The sequence below is a fragment of the Girardinichthys multiradiatus genome, chromosome 5, assembly GCF_021462225.1.
Source record: "Girardinichthys multiradiatus isolate DD_20200921_A chromosome 5, DD_fGirMul_XY1, whole genome shotgun sequence".
Lineage (NCBI taxonomy): Eukaryota > Metazoa > Chordata > Actinopteri > Cyprinodontiformes > Goodeidae > Girardinichthys > Girardinichthys multiradiatus.
The window spans coordinates 10,214,956-10,242,567 of NC_061798.1; the positions used below are offsets into that span (position 1 = coordinate 10,214,956).

The 27,612-nt window shown below is 39.0% G+C and overlaps 1 protein-coding gene across 2 annotated transcripts; it reads left to right on the forward strand.

Moving 5' to 3' along the window:
* On the forward strand, nucleotides 1–27,574 carry LOC124867950 (ATP-sensitive inward rectifier potassium channel 12-like). Of its 2 annotated transcripts, none has more exons than XM_047364664.1 (3): nucleotides 1–60; nucleotides 23,428–23,606; nucleotides 25,536–27,574. In XM_047364664.1, exons 2-3 carry the CDS (start codon nucleotides 23,515–23,517, stop codon nucleotides 27,181–27,183), a joined length of 1,740 nt encoding a protein of 579 aa, XP_047220620.1. In that variant the 5' UTR covers nucleotides 1–60; nucleotides 23,428–23,514; the 3' UTR covers nucleotides 27,184–27,574. The 2 variants fall into 2 exon arrangements, with proteins under 2 accessions (XP_047220620.1, XP_047220619.1); XM_047364663.1 differs by lacking the exon at nucleotides 1–60 and adding an exon at nucleotides 13,781–14,032.
* The last annotated feature ends 38 nt before the right edge of the window (nucleotides 27,575–27,612 follow it).

The following is a 27,612-nucleotide window of genomic DNA, read 5'->3' on the forward strand; positions in this document are numbered from 1 at the left end:
ACATGAGACATAGAAAATGATATCATCAAGCCAAATGCTAACACCATGGGTAGAGTAAAGGTAAGTCCTCTTTCCTATTTTTCTTTATTTTGTTTTTCAAATATTTCCAACCTTGGTCGCTTCAACCAATGCAAAACCCTCTTACTCATATTATCAGAGTCTAAGAAATTATTTTTATTCTGTTTATTTATATAACTCACTCAATCCCTGATATTCAGATGCAAGTGTTATATTCTATAGCTTGCATCTGACCCTGGAAAAGCCTACAATAGCTGTAATTTTCTGCACTGTTATGTTGTTAACATTTATGTTATAATCAGCTACTGAACATTATGGATCCATTCAATCTTTGACCTACTGTCCTTTTTATAGGTTTTAATGACTTGATGCACTTTGATGGATTTCAGCAAAAAAAGTATGTGACTGCTGAAAAATTTGGCAGGCAAGATTTCAAAAGCTATTTAAATGAATCAAAAGCCTTATATAAAAATCCATTAAGTAATCACAGTGTATCAGACTTTCTTTTTTAACAGATAAAGGATTTATTTTATTTTCTTTTTTGATATAATTTGTCAGATTCCTGAGTATAACATGGTTTCATCAAGCATAGTGCTCAGCAGATAAAACATTTCTTGAAATGGATGAAAATGGATTAATCAAATTATTTGATGGCTTTTTACGTGGTTCTCTCAAAAACATGAGAAAATATAGCATAAAATGTGGATTTGAAAGGTTTTGAGGCCTAAAGTGTCCTCTAATTTTGGAATGACCTTTAATATCAATGAGTAAAATGAAAAATGGTTAGGGACACATTCAGTGTCTTGCCAAAGTATTCAAACCCATTGATCTTTTCCACCTTTGGTCACGTTACAGTAAAAACAAAAATGCTAAATGGCCAAAATGAGAAAAAAAAACATTCTCATACACAGACAATGAACAACGAATATTGTGGTACGGGATGAAAACAAGATGAGATTCAGCTACAATAAAGTAAGGCCCAATCATACTGAATATATGAATATATTATACTAAATGTATATTGCATCTAAATGGTTTGTAATTTTTGTGTGTTAGTGCTCTACTGGACAGCAGGAGGACCTCTTGCATACATTTGCCCATTATTTGACATTATATCCACAGTGTCATGACCCTTAAGTGTTTGAGTTTTGAGTTTCCTTCTTGTGTGTTTCTCTTCACCTCACTGCCATTTATGGTCTCTAGGCGTTGCCGTTTTACCTCATTGATTGTAAACTAGCGTCTTAGTTAGTTCTTGTGTTTTGTTACATTTAGATATTTTCTCTACCCAGATTCTGCCCATTACTCTTTTCTCCCTCAGCTCTGCCTGGTCTCAGCTTTTCCTCATTTTCACCTGCTACTCTTACCAGCTTGCCATGCCTTTCTCCTCATTTCTTCCCCTGTGTATATATAAGCTCTCTAGTTTTCATTCATTGCTGGATCCTTCTGTTTTCCTGCCTACTTCATGTCTGTTTCTACTTCATTCGCCATTACTTTCCATGCCTGTTGCTGCCTGTTATTCTGCCCATGCTCGGTGTCCTGTTCCACCTGTGCAATTGTTGTAAGTTTTCATTCATTTTCAATATTAAAGAACTTCTTTTTCACCTCAGTCAAGCTCTGCATTTAGGTCTTCAAAAACTGCAGCATGACACAAGCCAGCTTTTAGGAACTTGATAGAAGGCACAGTCTACAGAACGGTATCAAACTTCATGAAGTTCCTATGAAATAGTTCTATTTAAGAAGTTGTGAAGAAGTTAATAAACATGTGAGCAGATATGTCCATGTGTCCACAGCCTAGCAATGGAGGGTTTTACGTCACAGTTACTAATCCTTTCACGTGTGATTGATTGTTCCTATGTGCATCACTCTGCTCACTGGGACAAAACTGTCCAGAAAGGACACCCAACAGAAAACTTCAGGACTACGTCATAGGGTTTCTCATTCTACTACTTCTAAAATACTAAATGTCCAAGAGACAATAGCTTGAGTATTGAAGGAAATAAATTATTAAACACTCCACAACCTGATGTAACCAACAGGGAGTATTGATCATATTCAACACTCCTGTTTACAGCCCTCTGAACTCAACATATCTTTGCTTCTGCTGCTGCTGCCAGATCTAAGTTGCTGATCATCCTGAATGTGATGATACAGACAATCTCACAAAACAATTTAAACATATAACACTCAGTGAAGCAGCTATGTACAGATAAGTCTAAATCTCTTCTGTACCTAATCTTCCTCTTCAGGGTAGCAGGGAGGCTGGTAAATTCAGAAATGCCCTCAGGTGCTAATCTAACATGCAGATTTTCGGTCAAAGCAAGGACCAGTTCCCAAAGATAGGCTACAGGTACAACAAGCAATTTTAATTTGTCATATCTCCTCTTTTAGGAACAATCATTAATAACTTAAACTGACTATTAAGTAGTAATTTTAAATGGCATGGAAATACTCATACTTAATCTTACTAACACAGAGTAAGGGTTTGTTACTATTTCCATGTTAACAATAAATGTGTGTTTAAAATTTTGTTTGAAACTGGAAACTCCAGTAACCTCTTCTGGAGCCATCTGAAAATCATTTCTATAAATTTGACAGTGTGGCAGGGACCATTTTTTTTTTTTTTTTTTTTTTCTCCAGCTAAGCTAGGCTTTTGTGGATTTGTCGAAATTTAGAACAATTTTGCAGCATGATTAACTTCAAGGTTGCATAATCCTGCACATATGCACTACTGTTGCAAAATTTAGGAAGCACTACTTAAATGTTGCAATGACCTGGCCATACTAAAATTCATGCTATCATATGCAGACATTCCGTCTGCAGTAATGAAGAGTCACTCTCCCCAGTAATGCTTGAAGTAGCTCCAACAGTGGGGAAGCCTGATCTTTTTTCTAATGAATTCAGCTAATAAGTATTTGACCATTGGGGACCCACCTAGATTTTCTGTAGAACAATGACAAGTAATTTATAGATGGTTGGTGATGATTAAATATGAAATAACGCAAAAGTGACATCACAACAAAAGTAACGTATGACATTTTGACATTACCCCATTATCAGTGCTATGTATGAACACATTCATGAGTGCAGCTCACTTTTTCAGAACTTTAAATAAATGTTGCTGTTTCTTACTTCATGAAAGAAACCCTGATGTCATCAAACTGTGATTCGTAGAATTGAACTACAGATTTACACTTGGCTTTTCAGGGTCTAATTCTAAATATTTAATTAATAAAGAATCGCAGTATTTTCAATGAAAGCCCAGGTGTGTGTGTGCGCATATGGCAGCAGAGACGTAGTTTAGCTGTAGAGCACATACAGGCGGTTTTTGCCATCTTTGTGCGAACCCATATTGGTCATGGTAGCCTTTGAATCTCCCCTTATGCAGCTTATAGAGCTTTTTATCTTGAAATTAATATATCTTTCACCTTTGTAGCAGAGGGCACCGTTGGTGGAACTGTTGCTTTGCAGCAAGAAGAGCCTGGGTTTGAGTCACGGCCTGGGGTCTTTCTGGATGGAATTTGCATGTTCTCCCCATGCATGCGTGGGTTGTCTCTGGGTACTCTGGTTTCCTGCCACAGTCCAAAAACATGACTGTTAGGTTAACTGGGCTCTATAAATTGCCCTTGGTGTGAATGAGTGTGTGCTTGGTTGTTTGTCCTGTATGTATCTGTGTTGCCCTGTGATGGACTGTCAACCTGTCCAGGGTATACCCCGCCTCCCGCCCATAGACTGCTGGAGATAGACACCAGCTTCCCCACGACCCACTATGGAAGAAGCATTATAGAAAATGACTGACTGACTGACCTTGTAGCAGACTATTTAGTAGAAAAATATGGTTACAGAAAAAGCAAAAAAAGTTAAGTTGGGTAATATGGACATGCACTAGAGTGCAGCGAAAGAGTATTTGCTCCATACAGATTACAACAATTTTTTTTGTTTTTTTTTTAAATTTTATTTCATGTTTCAGATTGTCAAACAAATTTTAATATAAGACAAAGATGGCTTAAGTAAAAACAAAATGCAGTTTTCAAATCAAGGTTTTATTTATTTAGGGAAAAAAGCCATACAAGCCAAACCTGGCCCTTTGTTTGAAAGTAATTTCCCCCTAAACACAATAAGTGCTTGTGTCACCTTTGATGGCAACAGCTGCCATCAAGCATGTGAGTCTGTTACATTGCTCTTACAGGATTTTTTAGCACACTTGTCATTGCAGAACCGTTTTAATTCTGTTACATTGGAAGGTTTATCCAACCTGTTAAAGGTATGCCTCTGCATCCAGATCAAATTTAAATCTGGACTTTGACCAGGCCGCTAAAGCAATTCAGAGGTGTGTTTTGCGTCATTGTCCTGCTGCATAAAGCAAGTGCATTTCATCCTAAAGTAATAAACTGGCCGGAAATTCTCTTCAGGATTTTCTTCTAGAGAGCAGAAGTCCGACAAATTATCCAACTCCTGGAGAAGCAAAGTACCTCCAGATCATCACAATGCCACCACTAGTTTGACTGTTGGCATGTTCTTTTTCTGAAATGTTGTGTAGGGCGACAGAGAGGGACTAGAATGGAAAGTTTTTCCCCTTTTAATAAAAGACATGATCATTTTGAATAATGAACAACAGATTAAATCAGTAAGAGGGCCAATCCTTTTTACAGCAGTTGACATGTTAAGACCAGCTTCTTGGACTGTCATTATGTCATCCCTTCTCCTAATAGCATAAATTTACAGGATATATGAGGAGTTTTTGATAACAGCACACCAGAATAAGAAACATTTGAAACTGCACTGAGAGGAGCTTCTACTATTTTGCCCTTCCCTATCTCTGTTGGCCTGTTTTCTAAAAACGTGTTGACCTGGATCAGCTCTGAAAGTGAGAAATGAGCCAGCCGCCTGCCTCCAAGTGGCTCTCGTGGCATTTGAAGGGAGCCATCAAGCGGGTCCACGGGGAAGGCCAACACCACAAAAAATAACTCCCATCAGCTGCATATCAGATTTAAAGAGGACTAAAGGGATGAGTTATTATAACACTGAGGGCTTTTGGTGGTGATTTTCCATCATTGACCCACTGGGTGAAGTTTTCTGCGGAAATGTGTGAGTGTGCTTCTCTGAGTGTAGCGAGAGGGAGTGCGTTTGGATCTTGAAACAGAAAGAAATGGAACGAGGCGGAAAATGTGCTACTAAATTTGCCTCACTGCCACCTTGATCAGAGCTATTTCCATACACAGATGGTTATGTTGGCAGTAAGGATGAGATTTGCATCCTTAACCCCACTTCTGTCTTGATGCTGCTGATTTGAGGATTTTCTACCAGGTTGCAGAATGAGACATTTGAAGCACCTGCTGTTTTAATGCTTATTCTTTTACCACAGCACTTCATGTATTAGCTCCTTTATCTTCAAATACAACCCACATTTTCTTCCCATGTGTAAGAAGCACTGTGTGTTTGACTGTGAAACTTTGTTCACATTAATCATCAAACGGCCTCTTTAGCAAACACAGAAGTAACAACCTTTGTTTTCTTTGGACTTCTCAAATAAAGCAAATTGTGTTTGGCCAGCTGACTTATTCAGGCTGTGTGCCCACTTCATTAATCCCCTGACCTTTGACCCATGCCCACACATCTTACTCCAATGTTGCTGCAGCCCAACACCCCACCAATGCAATGCAACACCCACCTGTTGTCTCATGGAACAAGATAGAAAGGTGTTTTAAAAATAAACCTCATGGAGAGGGAGCAGATTTATTTGTGAGAGAGAGGAAAATAAGGTTTCCATGGAAACTAAAGAGTTGTGTCTAATTGGTAAAAATGCTTCAAAGAGGTATTGGAATAAATAAAACAAGGAAGATGGTCTCACATAGCCACAATGAAACCCAAAGCTGATGTGTTCAATCAAAGCATTCATTTAACTCCTTGTATTTACATATATGCATCTGTGTTCATAATAATGGAAGGCTAACTTAATAATGGCGAATATTTTACTAGAAGATGTAGTAGAGTAATAGAAAACCAACAGACCCAACAGCAATGACATGTATGCTGCTGATTTTGTGTAAGGGAATCTTTAATAACAGCAATTTGGAGTTCACTCAGTGAGGTCATTCTGTGAATAAAACAGGATGTTATATAAACTACTTATCATGCATTCTCACATACATTCAACATAGTTCTCTACTCTGACTAGGGCCTTTTGCAGAGGGCCTTCTCTATTACTTTAATCTGCAGATGATGTTCCTGACACTGCAGTGTTTATGAGCATGAGGCTGTTTTGATCCCAAATTGTTTGTTTTAATGCCTGCCAATGCATGCTGATGTATTCCTTTGTGAATTAACTCGGTATGCTTTTGAAGTGATCCATAATTAATTCAACATCAGTTATAACCATTAAATAAAGGATCTCTTTGCTAAAGTGAATGCATACTTATTTTTTCTCATTCAGATATTACATGTTGGTCACTTTAAGCAAGAAGCTTCTCCCGGCCAAATGGTTAGTCTTATCAAAGGTTTTATCAATAATGTCGATCTTTATGCTTTAGTCTCTCCCGAACTGTTAGTGGAATCTATTTTTAATGGCTCTTTAAGGAGATGTGGCAAATTTATAGCACGATAAGAACCAAAGGCAAGGAGACCTTGCAATGTTTGCTGAGACTTGACCAAACAAGACCAGGGCCATAGGTAAGGCATTTTGATTCTCCTGATTGGGCAGTGTTCTGGTCTGAGAAGCTGAGGGGCCCAAAAGGCTTATTCCTATTTGAACTTTTAATATATTAAACATGCAGTTTCTGAGGAAATGAAAAACACAGATAAATTTGGTAATGTACAGGTCCTTCTCAAAATATTAGTATATTGTGATAAAGTTTATTATTTTCCATAATGTAATGATGAAAATTTAACATTCATATATTTTAGATTCATTGCACACTAACTGAAATATTTCAGGTATTTTATTGTCTTAATACGGATGATTTTGGCATACAGCTCATGAAAACCCAAAATTCCTATCTCACAAAATTAGCATATTTCATCCGACCAATAAAAGAAAAGTGTTTTTAATACAAAAAACGTCAACCTTCAAATAATCATGTACAGTTATGCACTCAATACTTGGTCGGGAATCCTTTGGCAGAAATGACTGCTTCAATGCGGCGTGGCATGGAGGCAATCAGCCTGTGGCACTGCTGAGGTCTTATGGAGGCCCAGGATGCTTCGATAGCGGCCTTTAGCTCATCCAGAGTGTTGGGTCTTGAGTCTCTCAACGTTCTCTTCACAATATCCCACAGATTTTCTATGGGGTTCAGGTCAGGAGAATTGGCAGGCCAATTGAGCACAGTGATACCATGGTCAGTAAACCATTTACCAGTGGTTTTGGCACTGTGAGCAGGTGCCAGGTTGTGCTGAAAAATGAAATCTTCATCTCCATAAAGCTTTTCAGCAGATGGAAGCATGAAGTGCTCCAAAATCTCCTGATAGCTAGCTGCATTGACCCTGCCCTTGATAAAACACAGTGGACCAACACCAGCAGCTGACACGGCACCCCAGACCATCACTGACTGTGGGTACTTGACACTGGACTTCTGGCATTTTGGCATTTCCTTCTCCCCAGTCTTCCTCCAGACTCTGGCACCTTGATTTCCGAATGACATGCAGAATTTGCTTTCATCCGAAAAAAGTACTTTGGACCACTGAGCAACAGTCCAGTGCTGCTTCTCTGTAGCCCAGGTCAGGCGCTTCTGCTGCTGTTTCTGGTTCAAACGTGGCTTGACCTGGGGAATGCAGCACCTGTAGCCCATTTCCTGCACACGCCTGTGCACGGTGGCTCTGGATGTTTCTACTCCAGACTTAGTCCACTGCTTCCGCAGGTCCCCCAAGGTCTGGAATCGGCCCTTCTCCACAATCTTCCTCAGGGTCCGGTCACCTCTTCTCGTTGTGCAGCGTTTTCTGCCACACTTTTTCCTTCCCACAGACTTCCCACTGAGGTGCCTTGATACAGCACTCTGGGAACAGCCTATTTGTTCAGAAATTTCTTTCTGTGTCTTACCCTCTTGTTTGAGGGTGTCAATAGTGGCCTTCTGGACAGCAGTCAGGTCGGCAGTCTTACCCATGATTGGGGTTTTGAGTGATGAACCAGGGTGGGAGTTTTAAAGGCCTCAGGAATCTTTTGCAGGTGTTTAGAGTTAACTCGTTGATTCAGATGATTAGGTTCATAGCTCGTTTAGAGACCCTTTTAATGATATGCTAATTTTGTGAGATAGGAATTTTGGGTTTTCATGAGCTGTATGCCAAAATAATCTGTATTAAGACAATAAAAGACCTGAAATATTTCAGTTAGTGTGCAATGAATCTAAAATATATGAATGTTAAATTTTCATCATGACATTATGGAAAATAATGAACGTTATCACAATATGCTAATATTTTGAGAAGGACCTGTAGTTAAATTATCCTGGGGTAGAATACCAGGCAGAAGTTGTTTGACTCCATGCAACACAGATGTGAAGCAGCTTGTTTCTGAAAAGGTTTTCAAGATCTTGGAGAGCGTTGATGGAGCTCTGCTACAAACAATGTCTGGAGCCAAAAGCTTTTCGATAAACTTCATATATTGTCTGAATTTGTAGCAGGTTGTTCAATAAAAAAAAACAAAAAAACAATTGATGTCTTCTAAAAAAATGATTGATTGGAATAAACATGACAATAATCTGTAGTTATTTGTAATTTTGGTTTGTTGCATTTTTACTACAGTAGGCATTTATGGCATGCAAAATAGTAATATTTATATCAATGGGTAATAAAACTAATTGGTAGAATCGTAAAAATTGGAATTCAAGAGATCAGATTTCAAGTATGAAATATTGAATTAGATGAGTTATTGAGATGACAGAATAATTATGTAATTACATACACTAATGTCACTAATCCACACCATTCAAAAATGTACACTACTTGTAGGTGCAATAAGTACATTAACAATCTCTAATTAATTTAATGTCTGACTGACAGCAAAAACTCTAATCATATTGGATGTTATTTCTGGCACTAAGGGGTTAGATTTTGTTAAACTGTACCATCCTGAGTTATCGCCCTTCTTTGTTACAGTCATTAAGCCAGGCCGTAGCTTGATCTAAAAGTGGTTAAAAAGGAAAAGGGGGGGAAAAAAGTGAATTTTTCATAATAAATGAAAGATGTCTACCTCACAATGTGGCATTGCTGTCTCATTCACAACCTGAAAAAGGCATCAATGTGTAGACATTTAGGGTCTAAATGTGTTTTTTTTTTTCCTGATCTACCAATTCTAATAAGAAAAGAAGACAAATATCCAGCCAGAAATATGCCAGCATCTTCTTAATGGCTATAAAAATAAAAAATCATGCAATCAGGATTCAGCTTACTGAGCGACATTTAACAAAATATTAGTAGGGCTGTGTGCACAGATATGTAGAGAAAGTCCACTATCAATGCTCAAGTCAAGTTGTATATTTTGCTCACCCTAAGAAAATTATTAGTAGTCCTTTGTTATTGCCACACTCATACCTTTGAGTGTATTTAAACTTCTGACCAGAACTATAGCTATAAATAGCTGAGGGAAATCAGTCACTTGATAAGTGAAAAATCAGCAACATCAGACTGCTGAGAAGCAGAAATCTTGTAATTAACAAAAAATGCTAAAACATTTCTTCTGCAAACATTTCATAATTGTGTGAATGCTGAAGGCATCTTGTTTCTCTTTATTATTATGTATATCTAATACTTTTTTGGCACCTATCTCCTCCTTCATACTTTGTGCTATTTCAGCCATTCAACTTTTAAAATGTTCAGCTCATTTAGGACATTACGGCTATGACTTTTGATATTAATACTTTTTATACTTTTTAAAATATTCAGCTTTTTGTGCTGATTTTTGGCCCATTGAAATGAATGGAAAATCTTAAACTCTGCAAAATTCAGCTAAAACTTTGTGCTCTTTAACAGGTTACTACTTCTGCATACTTTCAGCTAGAAACACCATTCAACTTTTAAAATGTTCACAAGACATTAAGCTATCTTCAAATGATTCTGCTTTTTGATATCTATTATGGTTCTTCTACAATTGCGATTCAAATTTTAGGCAAGATTTTTGACGTTTTTCATTTTATAATGTAATCCTATGGCGGAATTCGTCAGTTGGTAGAGCGTACGCTCTAGGTTGTTGAATAACCTGAGAAAGTACGAACAAACTCTCCTCACTTGCTCAATTTTCACTCTACTGGCACAAATTAGGTATCAAAATATAGGATGCTCTTTCGCGATTCAGAAAATTACACCCTCATTAATGTAGGACTAACGGATTTCACGCAACACGTCCAGGAGCAACGCAAAGTCAACACACCCTGATTGGAAAACCTATAGGAATTTCAGAAAAAATCAGAGCAAAAAATCTTTAAACTCACATGTTTTTGAATCGCCGCCTCTCCTAAACCGTTCAAGTTAGAGACATGAGCTTTGCACCAATTAATCTTCAGACCTTGCTGGCGCTCACGGTGAAGGACTTTTTTTGATACCTTTTATTGTTTTGTCATAAAGGTTTGTTTAGGAGTACCAAAACTGTCCTTCCCAAAATCGCTTGAAATGAACAAATTTCAAAATTATCCACTTTTCTACACTGTCACATCTCCTATACTGATTTATGTAGACACATGAATATATCCAGGATTGTTCACCGATCCCTGCCGATACCTACGGTCCAAACATTATTTGGATACTTTTTATCGTTTCCTCATGAAGTAGATTTGTTTGACATTGAAAAATTCACCTTCACTCAGGTTAAAAATGGTCAAAATTATCCGCTTTTTCACAGGGTCACACCTCCCAGTCAGATTTTTGTAGAAAATTGAGAAGCTCCATGATTGTTCACAGGGGCCTGCTGATTAATACAGTACATTGATCAAATTGATAGCGCTTATAGTTTCTGAGGTATTAGACGTTGTTCGAGAGCATGTTCAGGCATTTTTGTTTTTTTCTCAATTTTGCCCTTTTTTTTCACCTAGTGTTGTGCCTTTATTATTATATTTTCAACAAAATGTGTTAATATTCTCGTTCTCTTGTCCGTTCTGAGAAAAACGGTCCAAGAATGACGTTGATAGTCCTTACGGTTTCCGAGTTATGGGCAGTAGTTCGGGAGCATGTGCCACCATGTTATAAAGCCAGGCCATGATGAGACACAAAGTGTGGTGCTTTGAGTGAGAAACAGCAGCTGTTGGGCGCTCATTAATTACCATAGCAACAGCTGCCAGTGAACTTAAGTAACCTCTGACAGAGAGTGGCTCTGAGGCTGAGCTCAGGCCAGAAGCTTCCATGAGTGATCACAATAAGTCAGTCATAGCTGACAACCACATTAGATTTACAAAATAAGACCTACACACTACAAAATAAAAGCTTTTTTTTCACACTGAACATCAACCTTCCAGATTTACAAATGATTTTTTAAACTGATAATAGCATACACAATGATTTCAGACAAGCAAGCAGGTTCTATATGACTAATGGAAATAACCCAGACTTGAAAGGACAAACTTGCTAGATTTTCAAAAAAAGACAAAACATGCTCTACAAAATAAAAGCCTTTACATTTTAAACAATAGAAAATTGCAGCACTGGGCTTCACACTAATGTTGGAGATCATCCAGTGTTTGAAATAGGACCAGATCAGCCCTTTAAAATAAGGCTTCCTGAAATTTTCAAAATAAAAGCCTCAACCTTCCATAGTTACTAATGATTTTTTAAGCTGATAATAGCATAGACAATGATTTTAGAACAACTAGCAAAACTAACCCAGACCAGAAAGGACAACCATGCTGGACTTTCAAAATAAGACAAAACATGCTCTACAAAATAATAGCCTTTACGTTTTAAACTATATATCATTGCAGGACTGGGCATTACACTACTGTTGGAGTTCACACAGTGTTGGAAATGGGACTATGCTAGTCCTTTGAAATAAGGCTTACTGAAACTTTCAAAATAAAAGCCTCAGCTTCCATAGTTTGTATTGATTTTTTTTTAAGCTGATAATAGCATACGCAATGATTTTAGAATAGCAAACAGGTTCTTTATATCTAGTGGAAGTACGCCAGACCTGAAAGGACAACCAAGCTGGACTTTCAAAACAACACCTAGACATACCCTACAAAATAAACGCCTTCATATTTCACACAGCAATAATTGCAGCATTGGTCTTAACACTATTGCTGGGACTCTGTGATGGAAATGGATCTACTTTATCTTTTCAATATAAACTCACTGATATTTACAAAATAAAAGTCTCAACATTCCTTAGTTGGGGCCTGCCACAGTAATGAAGGGAGAACAGTGAGTGGCTTGACTCCCATGCCATTGCCTGGTGGCACCTATTACTACACATCTCTAAACTGGACTCTTTATTTATTGGCGACTGCCAAAGCAATGCAAGGACGCATGATTACTGGTGAAACCAAGAACAGGTCTAGATAGACATCTTAACCTTCTACCCTCAATCATAATGCACACCGTTCTGTTGCTTTGGTTCTGTACCTCAGCCCCACAACATTTGGCTCTGGTCCAAGAAGCACGCGCCAAGAGGCAGGCCCCGTCTAAATTTCTTCAGAAAGTTTCTAGTTGATTACTATTATTATTGTGTGAATGCTGAAGAGTGAATAGTTTTAAACAGCAATTTCATAGACTTTTGAATATATGCTGTAGTAAGCATTAGAATTTTAGCTAATTTTAGCTTCTATATTGCTTTTTGCATGGTAGATGGGTTAAATTAATATCAGCCTTCATGCTAGTGATAGCCAATATGCTAATGTTATCATTTTAGCTTCTCTTCCACCTCTCTTCTCTCTTAGCTGAAGAACACTTTTGCGTTTTTTTGGCAATTTCTTGTTTGTTTTTGTGTTTCTTCAGCGTATTTGCTGTTAGTTCATATTTTTTCTGAAATTTCTGCAATTTTTTGTGTGTATTTTGGCACTGACTTCAACTTAGGCTATATTTTTGCTTCAGTCTATGCTTTTTCAGCTCATCTATGGCAGCTCTTTCCTGCTTTTTTAAAGTTTTTGTCAGTTCTTGCATTTCAACAACTCTTTCAACAAGTAGGTTTGAGGTAACTTTACATTGTTAAGCTGTTTTATAGCTAATAGTCTTCCTGCTCAAACAGATCAGATGACAGTTTGTCTTTGCTCTTTCTGCTATTTCTACTAATTTATCAGATTTCAGCAGATTTTCTGCAGTCAATTTCAGCTTCTTTCTGCCAGCTTTCAGCTAAAAAATTCAGCTTACAGCATTCACACTGCATTTTTGCAGGAAATGCAAATTTTTCTAGTTTACATCTGGGTTTTGTTTTGTATGTGTTGCAGGGACTAGATTTGTACATTAGTTTAAAATTTCTGAAACACAATAATGCTTGTAGTTAGCAAAAAAACCAGAAACTTGTGGTTTTATATATATGTGTGTATATATATATATATATATATATATATATATATATATATATATAAACGTGTTTCCTATATTTTAAACTTTGCCTATGTTTAAAGAACTTCCTAACTTTTCTCAAACTGGGTTTGTAAATGACCCTCATAAGTCTCTGTGTGTTTTAAGAAGCTGCCTAAGTTGGCTAAAGCCTTAAATATATACTCCACCTCTCCACTCCCTGGGGAAAACAACAGCACTTATAAATAGGCACATATTCAGAGCTCTCTCTCTCTCCCAAAAACACACACACGCACGCAGACACACACTCTGTCAGGCATCGGGAGAGATACACAACCATCAGGCAGGAAGGAAAGAGCAACTCTGTCTAAAGACAATGGAGCAACAGGACAAACCTTTGGACATCTCTAACTTTACTCTCGAGCCGTCTGGGTGAACATTCCTGACAAAAATGTTTGACTATTAAAGAAAACAAGGGGAGAAGTAGGAGGGAAGCAGCAACAGAAAACCTACTTCAATGTCTTTTGATGAGGATGCAACTGCAGTTGGTCTTCATGTGATCTGGATTTCAGCAACTCAAAAGGTGAGTGTCTGCAGTTTTATTTAAATTGCATTTGAAATACCAACATCTGATGTACAGTTGGAACGGTCCTTCACTTTTCTAAATCTAAAAGTTTTATAGATATTCTGTTCAAAGCTGAAATGCATCATTAAATTATTACTTCTGACCCGGACTGCTTTTAACAAAATATAAGATGTTCAAATAGGTCCGAGGAATTATTTCAAAAGCCTGGATCCTTTGTTGTTGTCAGGGCAGCACTCGGCTATAGCTCAACCGTCCTCCCTGCTGTCGATTATTCCTTCAGGGTTGGAAATTGATTTTCAGCACTGGACAGCTCCGCTAGCCTCAACAAAGCTAATCACGTCACAGTTGCAGCTCAGTTTTCAAACTGCCTCGTTATAATTTCAGCTTGCCCTGTGCAAACCCATCGACCTGCATTTAAGACTTTCTCCTGCAGGGATGTGAAGTTCACTTTTTAAAAGGTTTGTTTTAACTGCAACACTGAAACAGCTATTGAGGTTTTAATATGGGTGTGAGCATGTATTAACTTTCAGTCATCTATTTTAAATGTATTAATTTTTCTTAGATTTAAAAATGCATTTAAACTTAGACACTGAGTATAAGATGGGCAAATTCTTAATCTGGAATATAATTAACTAATGATTTAATAAAATAAATCTTTAAAAAAAAAAAGCCAAAAGAAATGATATAATATTAGGTTGGTTCAAGGTTCCAGGTTACTTTATTTGTTACTGTAGGTGACAAAGCAATAAATTCATGGGATGAAATCCTCTTTTGATCAAGTCTACGAAACAAGGGAACAACAGAGTTTGCTTAGGTTTTAGTTTTAAACTCAATTATTACTCTATTGTTGATGAGTGATTGTACTTGGTTATATGTGTGCTCTCTTGTTTAAAATGAGCACAGCCCTGGTGAGAGCTCTACTTTTGGTTTTCTTCGTGGATCGGGCCCAGCAGGAAGCCAGTATAACACTCTTCAGCAATCTCATTTAGGAACATCTTGTACCAACTGTTACAGATTTTATCAAATTCTCTTCTCATTAAAAACACTTTTTATGTCAGGCAGGAGGATTAGGTTTGCTTGTGTGTGTTTTGTTTTGTTTCTTTCTCTCTCACTGGCACCCCCTTCAACCTCCTCCCATCTAATTACCCAATCAGGAAGGCCAAAAAACCCCAAAATAAAGAAAGCGTTAAATATATCTTCACTTCTTCAGTAATTATGTAGAAATAATTTATTCAAATTAATATTATTTATTTTTTTATAATCATATTTTTATTTCTCCCTGAATCTATTTTATAGGTCAGCCTTACACTTACACAAGTCAGTGGGTGGGATTAACACTGCTATATAGATGAGGTCATTGGCCTGTATTTGAGATGCTGTGCAGTTTAACAATTAAGAAATTATGGCCTATTTGGCAAGCCACATTTATTCAGTTTTATATATTTTAATTTTTTTGATGGAAAGGACTAATAAATGAATTATAAATTATTTTGTCATCTACTAATTTCAAATTTATTTTAATGTTTCTACATTTAATGATCAAATGGTGTATTTAATAAAAAGTTATATTAGATAAATCAATTTATTTCCAATCATATTAGAATTATCACATTTCCAAATATGAAATGCTTTTTTTTTTTTTTTTGCTTGATTGTGGCAATTTTGGCCTCCATAAACAGGAATATATAATGATTATACAAATAAGTCATGAAATAACAATATCTGATTTTAAAATATAATGAATTCAAAGTGACTGACACAGAGTGTACCCCGCCTCTCGCCCAATGAATGAATGAATGAGTGCTGGAGAAAGGCAACAAGCCTGCAGTCGCCTGCTTTAAGACGTCTCACTCATCACCAGCTGACTGTAGTTTTAAAACAATGTTACTCTAAGTGATGGCTGGTGGTGCATGATTTTAACACCACAACTGTAACAACTAAAACAAGGGAGGGAAGAATGTAATGGCCTTCTTTCAGCCAGCTAACCTGCAGTGCAAAGCAACAGAAAAGGGAAGTGCAGTGTTTCTTTAATGCATATTTTTTTTTGCCATTTTGAAACTGTTTTAAAATCTTGATACACCTTGATACAGGTACCCAATACATGGCTACACTGACCCTGTGAGGAAAACTTTGCAAGGGGGATTCTAAACATTTTAAGGACTAGATTTAATATGATGTTGCTTGTTAGGAAAACCTCTGATTCAGTTAAACTTATTATGAATATGGAATATAAATATGGAATATGGAAATCTCTGACTAAACTTATATCAAGGTGGATTACTATCTCTGATAAAGTCAGCATCACCAATCGCAAGGCATTTGGCAGCAATTTACACAAATAATTTTTAAAATTAATGCCTGTTTTTGTGACCATGGCTTGCAAAACTATATTATAACATATGTACATAATTTTGTTAATCCTGTGACTGGAGTTTAATTCTCTACAATGTCGTTCACAGTGAAAGAGAGGCTACATCATCTGCTAGACCTTCCTGTCTGTCTGTATCATTTGACCTGATCTGTGCTGTGCTCCCCTGACAGCTGTTGCTGTGTTTACCTTGCTTGAATTTTTTGCGCATGCCTGGTCAAGTACTTTTGGCATGTTTCTGTGGAAGTGTCACAGCGCCACCAATGGGCAATGAATCAGAGGTGGGTAGAATAGCCAAAAATGTACTCATGTAAGAGTTGCACAACTTCAGGGGCGCAATGGGGTCACGGGGGTAGAACACACGGCCTATGTTCGGAGGCCTTAGTCCTCAATGTAGGCCATCAAGGGTTTGAGTAAAGACTAAAATAAAAATATGCAAAAGCATAATTACAAAATAACAAATTCAGGCAGAAGAAACACTTTTCCAAATCACATTTTTTTCAAACCAAACTTACACTAGGTAATGTTTGTATGTTAGAACAGAGATCCACTATTTACTGTATATTCAAGTGACCTCCAAATGGCACAACTAGCTCAGCAGATAGAAAATAATATTAAAACAACGAAGCTTGTGTACAAAAAGAAGTGTCACATAAATATAAACTGCAGGTGTGTGTTTGTCTGATGCCTTTTTGGTTCAAACAAGCTTGCTCTTCATTCAATAAAGTTACTGGCGGTGGGTAGATATTACGCAAGTAAGAGTAGTGATATTTCACAGTAATATCACTCAAGTAAAAGCAAACATTATGGTGCAGAAAAACTACTAATAAAATACAATGTTTAAACAAAAAGTTACTGGAGTAAATGTAACTAGTTAATAGACACGTCCCGCTGATCAAACTAATGTTGAACATTTCAGGTCTTATTTTAATTAATTTACAGGCTGGGAAATGAAAGGTGCCTATTCTCAGATCAGTATTTGGGAGAAACAGATCCTGATTGGTACATCCCTACTTCCTACACAACTCAACAGCACACCTTGTCAATTCCTCGAAGAACAGCGTAGCTTTGAGGTGAAGCCGCTGAGGGATAAACAACCTCATGAGGGTACTATGCTTCACCAGGGGCTTCAGAATGTCCAAAACTGAAGCCTCTGGCGAGGGGAACAAAGAGAGTCAGTCATCCAACAATACCAGACACCTCTCTTCTCCACAGGGAAAAGACCTGGAGGCTGCAATGGCATCCAGCCACCGTAGGTAGAGTTGACTGAACCACTACCAACTGTAAACCTTGTAACAATGTTTAAATTGTCAAATCAGAGCCGTTATCTCATTAACCTAACCAATCGGCAGGCTCAATATACAAAAAACAGAATTTCTGGACATTGTACGGAAATACAGCAAACAATTCTGTCCTCCTAAATGGTGTAGTTTTATTTGACTGTGTAATAAGTTTTAACTAAGAGTGATTTCCAATCTGCCAATGTATATCATGCAACATTTGGATTTGTGATGTAGTTTTCTATAGTGTTCAGAGATGACACTGATAAACTAGTGCTGCTAGTGTAGAAAAAGACAATGCTAAATGGTCTCTTTTTTTGTTCAGAATAAATTATTTTAGGTCTGACCTGAGACATCTGACATGTTGGCTATCTTTAGGTGTTCTATCAGCCATGTGGTTGATTGGTTGAGTTATTCAGCAGATTATTAATCTGACATTATGTAGTCAATGATCATCCTTCCACCTGGCCAATCAGCAACCAGTTTGTAACATCAGCTCTTACATGAGTTTGGAAGCAACATAAAAAAGCATTTGCTGCACACATGGAGTGAATGAATCCCATCAAGCTTTGTATAATCGTGTGTGTAAATGAGTGTAGACGTTTTTGTGTCTATTGCTGAAACGGCAGTGCTATCAAACCGAGGCTTTTAAGCTGCAGCTCTTTTCCCAAGAACGTCCATCACTATTTTTGATTATTGCAAACAAATAATGATGTACGCACAAGGAACGATAAACCACCGATGACCTTTCACACCAAATACAATTAGGCTTCTATTGCTTATGCAACCCAATGCTTTTTGGTTCCTCTCGCTGACATAACCTTGAAACCGGGCCAAAGAGCAGATCAATTGTTCCTCTAACAGCGGATTACCACTGATTCATCTCTTTTTTAAACCTTTGTCCCTTCCCCTGCCTGTCTGGTTTTCCACCCGTGGTTGCTCTGAAGGGGCCTAGGGCCAATCAATAGGCTTTCATTACACAAATCTGTCTCGTCTGCTCCATGCATTAGGCAGGGCTGACAATTCTCACACATTGACCATGAGACTCACGCAACTGGCCTGTTTCACACGTTCTTGAGCCAGGTGGACATTTTTACACATAGTTGAAAAACAATTTCACAGCTAATGGCATCACCTCCCAAAAAGAGGACACAGACAATACATGGAAAAACAAAACTGGGAGAACAGCAGCAGTTGGATGTTGCCATGTTTCAAGCAGTTCCAAGACCTGACATGTAGTGTGGGTTAGGGTTAGAGCCTGGAAATCGTGCAGGGGCCCAAAAAAACATCTACCCTAGAAATTCAGCTTTGACCATCAGCCATTTTTTATGTTACTCCAATTAAATAACTTTTTTAATAGGTATGTGTGGCACAAACAGACTCTTTCTCAGGATTCAGACTTGCATGAGTTAATGACTTCAAACAATCCTAACTGCTTTAATATAACACAACTGCACTTTTTTTATTTCCAAAAAGCTTTTCCAGTTGTTGTTGTACTGTTGTTAAGGAGTTCCAGTCATACAGTACAAATTGTTGTTAGGACAATCATCCACTATCAGATCCGAATAAGCTTTTAGGATGGGAGATGAAATGTCTGGATAACTAAGTCTATGAATATATTGACTTAATGGTGTGCCCTCAGCATCATGCTTTGCAGAGATGCAACATAGTGGCATGGCTATTTTATGTGGTTTTATCATTCTGCACAAAGCCCCCCGTTATATATAAAGTCTTTCAGGCTATTGCTACACTATTAGACATGCTACAGTTCTGTAGAAAAATATTTGTCCCATAGCAGATTTCTTGTGTTTTTGCTTTTTTTGTCACACTTGCATGCTTTAGATCATTTAAGGAAAGTTTAATAACAGACCTTTCCAGGCTGTACCCCATTTCTCACTCGATAACACTTTCTAAAACTCTATTATTTCTGTTGTTTTCCAAATCCACCTGGGCTTTCGCCCTCTACTTTTACATGTATTAGGAAAACAGGGTAAAATGTATTATACAGGTCCTTCTCAAAATATTAGCATATTGTGATAAAGTTCATTATTTTCCATAATGTCATGATGAAAATTTAACATTCATATATTTTAGATTCATTGCACACTAACTGAAATATTTCAGGTCTTTTATTGTCTTAATACGGATGATTTTGGCACACAGCTCATGAAAACCCAAAATTCCTATCTCACAAAATTAGCATATCATTAAAAGGGTCTCTAAACGAGCTATGAACCTAATCATCTGAATCAACGAGTTAACTCTAAACACATGCAAAAAATTCCTGAGGCCTTTAAAACTCCCAGCCTGGTTCATCACTCAAAACCCCAATCATGGGTAAGACTGTCGACCTGACTGCTGTCCAGAAGGCCACTATTGACACCCTCAAGCAAGAGGGTAAGACACAGAAAGAAATTTCTGAACGAATAGGCTGTTCCCAGAGTGCTGTATCAAGGCACCTCAGTGGGAAGTCTGTGGGAAGGAAAAAGTGTGGCAGAAAACGCTGTACAACGAGAAGAGGTGACCGGACCCTGAGGAAGATTGTGGAGAAGGGCCGATTCCAGACCGTGGGGGACCTGCGGAAGCAGTGGACTGAGTCTGGAGTAGAAACATCCAGAGCCACCGTGCACAGGCGTGTGCAGGAAATGGGCTATAGGTGCCGCATTCCCCAGGTCAAGCCACTTTTGAACCAGAAACGGCGGCAGAAGCGCCTGACCTGGGCTACAGAGAAGCAGCACTGGACTGTTGCTCAGTGGTCCAAAGTACTTTTTTCGGATGAAAGCAAATTCTGCATGTCATTCGGAAATCAAGGTGCCAGAGTCTGGAGGAAGACTGGGGAGAAGGAAATGCCAAAATGCCAGAAGTCCAGTGTCAAGTACCCACAGTCAGTGATGGTCTGGGGTGCCGTGTCAGCTGCTGGTGTTGGTCCACTGTGTTTTATCAAGGGCAGGGTCAATGCAGCTAGCTATCAGGAGATTTTGGAGCACTTCATGCTTCCATCTGCTGAAAAGCTTTATGGAGATGAAGATTTCATTTTTCAGCACGACCTGGCACCTGCTCACAGTGCCAAAACCACTGGTAAATGGTTTACTGACCATGGTATCACTGTGCTCAATTGGCCTGCCAACTCTCCTGACCTGAACCCCATAGAGAATCTGTGGGATATTGTGAAGAGAACGTTGAGAGACTCAAGACCCAACACTCTGGATGAGCTAAAGGCCGCTATCGAAGCATCCTGGGCCTCCATAAGACCTCAGCAGTGCCACAGGCTGATTGCCTCCATGCCACGCCGCATTGAAGCAGTCATTTCTGCAAAAGGATTGCCGACCAAGTATTGAGTGCATAACAGTACATGATTATTTGAAGGTTGACGTTTTTTGTATTAAAAACACTTTTCTTTTATTGGTCAGATGAAATATGCTAATTTTGTGAGATAGGAATTTTGGGTTTTCATGAGCTGTATGCCAAAATCATCCGTATTAAGACAATAAAAGACCTGAAATATTTCAGTTAGTGTGCAATGAATCTAAAATATATGAATGTTAAATTTTCATCATGACATTATGGAAAATAATGAACTTTATCACAATATGCCAATTTTTTTAGAAGGACCTGTACTGACCCTAAGTATGCAGAAAAATATTCATGCAGCATACTGCAAGGAACCTATGAAGTGTCCCAACATGTTATATAAACTGATAACTTCTGCCTCTGGTACACAGCTGCGACACATCTACCAGCATCTGGACCAGTGTAACTATCGGCTGACATCTGTTGATACTGTAAAATCCTTTGCCCAGAACTCATTAGTTGCCCACATAACACTCTTGTTTTGAGGTTTTCCCACCAGTACAGAGATGGAGAGGGGTGCTTTATTCTAAGAATACCTTTCAGAAAAAAAACATTACTTAGATATAGGTGGCTGGTTTGTCAGCTGGCATAAGCACACAACTATATCCAACTGTATTCAAGCTGAAAATTGGCCGATTCCAGTCTCCACCCAATTTCTCTGTTTTGCTTCTTACTCAATATTAATTTTCCTGTTTAAAGATTAAGAGCAGTGAGCGCTGCTCTGGCACAGCGGTAGAGCATGCGACCTACACTCACCGGCCACTTTATTAGGTACACCTGTCCAACTGCTCGTTAATGCAAATTTCTAATCAGCCAATCACATGGCAGCAACTCAGTGCATTTAGGCATGCAGACATGGTCAAGACGATCTGCTGCAGTTCAAACCAAGCATCAGAATGGGGAAGAAAGGTGATTTAAGTGACTTTGAACGTGGCCTAGTTATTGGTGCCAGACGGGCTGGTGTGAGTATTTCAGAAACTGCTGATCTACTGGGATATTCAAGCACTACCATCTCTAGGGTTTACAGGGAATGGTCCAAAAAAGAGAAAATATCCAGTGAGCAGCAGTTCTGTGGGCGCAAATGCCCTGTTGGTGCCAGAGGTCAGAGGAGAATGGCCAGACTGGTTCGAGCTGATAGAAAGGCAACAGTAACTCAAATAACCACTTGTTACAACCAAGGCATGCAGAAGAGCATCTCTGAATGCACAACACGTCAAACCTTGAGGAGGATGGGCTACAGCAGCAGAAGACCACACCGGGTGCCACTCCTGTCAGCTAAGAACAGGAAACTGAGGCTACAATTCGCACAGGCTCACCAGAATTGAACTATAACAGATTGGAAAAACGTTTCCTGGTCTGATGAGTCTCGATTTCTGCTGATAGGGTCAGAATTTGGCGTCAACAACATGAAAGCATGGATCCATCCTGGCTTGTATTTTATTATTATATTTTCTTGGCACACTTTGGGCCCCTTAGTACCAACTGTCAACGCCACAGTCTACCTGAGTATTGTTGCTGACCATGTCCATCCCTTTATGACCACAGTGTACCCATCATCTGATGGTTACTTCCAGCAGGATAACATACCATGTCATAAAGCACAAATATCTCAGACTGGTTTCTTGAACATGACAATGAGTTCACTGTACTCAAATGGCCTCCACAGTCACCAGATCTTAATCCAATAGAGAACCTTTGGGACGTGGTGGAACTGAAAATTTGCATCATGGATGTGCAGCCGACAAATCTGCAGCATCTGGGATGCTATCATTTCAATATGGACCAAACTCTCTGAGGAATGTTTCCAGTACCTTGTTGAATCTATGCCACGAAGGATTAAGGCAGATGTGAAGGCAAAAGGGGGTCCAACCCGGTACAAGGTGTTCCTAATAAAATGGCCGGTAAGTGTATACCACCTGTACCTGAGCCTAAACTATACTCCACCTCACATCAGGGTTACAGAGACACTGCCAGCCTTTTAAACATTGTTCCTAATAAAACATAGGGTCTGTATGCTTTCATCAGTTCCTGGCTGTATACTTAAGCAATAAATACACATAATTCAAGTTTTCTGTGCAATGGCACGATGGCATTATTACAACAGAGTTGAACCTTTGCAAGAACTGAGTGGATGCTGGTCATATCACCCCTTCACCATTTAGTTAATTTGCAGTTTTCCTTATCTCATACCTGACCTCCTCACCTGCCAGAAGATATACGACCCACACAGAAAGAAATTCCTCTGTTTCATGTTCAGTTATCAGAGTAGGAATGTACTTTGATAAAGAAACAGTCTAAAATCACTCTGTTTTCTTAAACTTTTATTGGAATTCGTTAAAGGTTATATTTCTGAATATTTAATAAATTTCCTTCTTCATCCTATCTATCCAAAGGAAATGCATCATGAGAAAGGAAGCCTGATCACAAATGCATGACACACCTGAGATCATACATCCTCCTTGTCCAGCAACAGTACGTTAATGGTTGGAACTGCCCGCCCCAACCTCCATTACTGCCCTCGCAGACACAGCCTGATGATCACCGGTGCCATGGGAGCAGTGAGGGTCAACAGGTACGTTCGATAGAGGTTAAAACCATGTCCGTAAGCTAGCCAATTTTCTGTTCACCTGGTGTACACTGACATCGAGTTAAAAGATAAGTCTTGTTCTCCGCAAACCAGGAACATACCCAGCGCTCTCTGTTAGGGTCATAGAAGGGGACGTGAAAGTGTGTACGTGTGTGTGATGCTGGAAATGAGGTAGAGCTAACTATTCTTTGCAAGCTATAGCCTCTTTCAGAAAACATTTACGTCATGAATGCACAGAGACGCGCCGCCTCTGAGCTCCCTCTGGCTGTTCAGAAATTACAAGTGGATACAGCAATGTTCTGCACAGCTGTGAGTTTTCAAAACTAAAGCTGGCATGGGTGATGGGAGGTGTGGTGAGGCACTGACATCAGCAGTATGCATCAGATCTGATTTCAGGGTCCCAGTTGCAGTTTTCTTTGCTGCGGCTGGCTGGTTGCACAAACCATAGGTCAAAAGTCAACTGATGCAGGGCTGTGACGACCTTGCTTGGTTAGACAGGGATGTAAAGAGGTGGGCTGACTTTTACTACACTCAGTGTATCTGTCCTTTCACAAAAAACATAAAGATGGCAAAATGATTCCTTAATCCATCCTTAAGGTGTCTTATGAAAGAGGCTATTAGGCAAAATGCCAGGATCATCTGGGACCATAATGACAAATAACCTTTGATGGTAAATTACTGGCTAATTTAACAACCATGTGAATAGCAGTCTGCAAAAATATTATTCAGAATTTAAAAATCATCTCAAAACATATTCAACTGTGGAAGAGCAGTCATCTGGCAATCCGTTGTATTTGACTCCAGCTTCCTCCTGCCACATGTTGATGTGCCCCCCGTACAAGGCACTTAACCTCAAGCTGCTTGACGATCTGCATATTGGTGGTGAGTTGGGTGAATGTGGCTCTATTGTAAAGTGCTTTCAGCAAACAGCTTACCAACTGTTGCACAGAAACTCTGATCTTCATTTTTGTTAAATGTGTCAGCTTGTCAAATACCAAAGATGTTATGTCTGACTGATCTTGTATGAATTGTGAGTTTTTAGATGTCAGAAGATCTGTCGTCACAAGAAATTTACCTGCGTCCTCTTGGGTTTACACTGATTTCTTAGCAATAAAATGGACATTGAGAAATGTTTATATTATTCATAAAATTTATTATTTTTCAGAAAGTTGTACATATGGTTATTTGTAAAATAACAAACAATTTTAACAGTTAATGAGATTTTGGTATCTTTTGGTGTGTGAATTAGCCCCTTCACCAATTCATACCCCCATTAGGCACCTAAGCACTGCCATTTTGCCCCTTCCTATACCTCCATTTCATACCTGTAAACAAACCATAAGGTCTGACCAGTCTAAATATGTAAGACTTTAAACTAGAGACGAAAAACTGCAGTTAAGACTTCTTAAAAAAAACTGAAATAGCCCTTTAATTTAGCACCAAATCATTTTCTCAAACTTGGACGCCCTTTCCCATTGACTGGGCATCCAATTTTAGTTAAGAGTGCAATTGAAAATAACTTTTTTTAATATTCCAGATTTTTTTCTACATTTCCCCTCTCAGCTGTGCTGCCGTTGGCAGAATGTCATATTGCCATTATGAAGCACAGCAACTGAAAATGGTCATAAAAATGGTTATTCAGTTGTGTGAAAACTATTTTACACTTTCCATTAATTGTTATCTGATCACTGTTTTGCCAGTTGATTATAATTAAATATGACAGATTATGACCTTCATTAAAGTATAACTCCAACTGACCACCTGCTGGTAGATATTACTAATTGCAGTCGCATAATCAGATTTTCTTGCTGTAGACTACAAGTAGTTACATTAAACTTCCATTGTACTTTTTCAAAGCACATTCCGCGGTTAGTTTAGTCATTTTTTCTATTTCTTCTCCCCTATTTCCTTTAGATACAGCATCGTTTCCACTGATGAAGATGCCTTGAAAATCTCCAATTTGGGTCTCCACAATGGCCACAGTCCTCTGACTCAGCAGACACTATCAGGGGCATGCATGCGGGGTGAGGAAGGAGGTGGAGGAGGAGGAGAGTATCCAGGAGGTGATGAAGGTCGAGGGGCTTTGCCTTTGAGGGTGATGAATGAGCCGATCATCCACAACAGCTGTCGTTCCTCACCTTTCTGCCGCCTGGACATGGATCTTAGCACCGGGCGGCTGCGCAGTCGCTTTGTAAAGAAGAATGGCCAGTGCAACGTGGTTTTCAATAACATGGAGGATAAACCACGGCGATACCTAGCTGACATCTTCACCACTTGTGTAGACATACGCTGGCGTTACTTGCTGCTCATCTTTACCGCCACCTTCCTTCTGTCCTGGCTTCTGTTTGGATTTATCTTTTGGGGAGTTGCACTTGCTCATGGAGACTTTGAGCTGTACTTCCCTGTGGAGGAAGATAATCCTAGAAGAATCCCAGAGGAGGCAAAAGATAAAAGGCGCCCATGCATTCTCCACATCCAGGGTTTCATTGGGGCTTTCCTCTTCTCAATTGAGACTCAGACCACAATTGGATATGGCTTCCGGTGTGTCACTGAAGAATGTCCAATTGCTGTTGTGACAGTGGTAGTGCAGTCCATTGTGGGGTGTATAATTGACTCTTTCATGATCGGCACCATCATGGCAAAGATGGTTCGCCCCAAAAAGAGGGCGCAGACCTTGCTGTTTTCGCATAATGCCGTCATTTCCCTACGAGATGGTAAACTATGCCTCATGTGGCGCCTGGGGAACATGCGCAAGAGCCACATTGTTGAGGCCCATGTGCGTGCTCAACTCATCAAACTGCATGTGACAGTTGAGGGCGAGTACCTCCCCTTAGAGCAGACAGACATTGATGTCGGCTACGACGATGGACTGGATCGGTTGTTTCTGGTGTCACCGCTGGTGGTCGTCCATGAGATCAACAAAAAGAGTCCTCTGTATAACCTGAGTTGCAGTGACCTACAGAAGGAGGACTTTGAGATAGTGGTTATCTTGGAGGGGATGGTGGAGGCCACGGCCATGACAACACAGGCCCGTAGCTCCTACTTGGCTAGGGAAATCCTTTGGGGTCACCGCTTTGAGCCAATGGTGTTTGAGAAGGGTGACCGCTACCATGTGGACTATTCCCGCTTCCACAAGACTTATGAAGTGCCATCTACACCTCACTGCAGTGCCAGGGAACTGAGCGACAGAAAGGGTCACAGTGTGCAATTGTCCTCCTCCAGTTCGAGTTTCTCCCGATCTCCATCACTGTTTGCTCCAAGAGCAGCAAGACGTTTGCAGGGATCTCACTCCCCCAGTGCTTTCTGCTATGAGAATGAAGTGGCTTTGTGCTGCGGAGACGATGCAGATGATGAGGAAGCAGATAAGGAGATGGAGGGTCTCAAAACAGGAAGTAAAAGGGAGATAAAAATAAGAGATGACATTCATTTGGATTTTAAAGGGGCATTTGTGAAAGAGCAGACGGTGGAGATGCTGTGTGTTCTGGACACAGAGAATCAGATCAGCCTTGATAGACTACAGCCAACCTTACCTTTATACATCAGCAGAGAATCAGGAGTTTGATTAATGATAATTCTTCCCATTTTGTTTGTTGTCTGACATTGTCCGATTCAACCAAAGTATTGAACTGATATAAATATGAAAGATGCAGTGTGTTAAAGGATTATTTTTTTAGATGTGTAAAAAACCTTGTTTTTTGACTTTCAGTCAAAAAACATCATGTAAAAACATCAGAGCTCGTTAACTAATACTTTTATTTCACAAGTGTAAATGCTTTCCTGATTTATTCAGTATTATTTGTGTTTGATCTATGACTAACTGAAGGTTTTTGTTGTCAATTTCCAGTCATTTTTGTAAATACATGCTTTTATTAATTTTATTGTGGATCTTTTCAGATCTTAGGACAGGATGTTTATTTATTATTTAATATAAAGGCGAGAAAGCACAAAATCTATTTTCTTGACTATCTGTATTTTGAAATTGTGTTTTCCT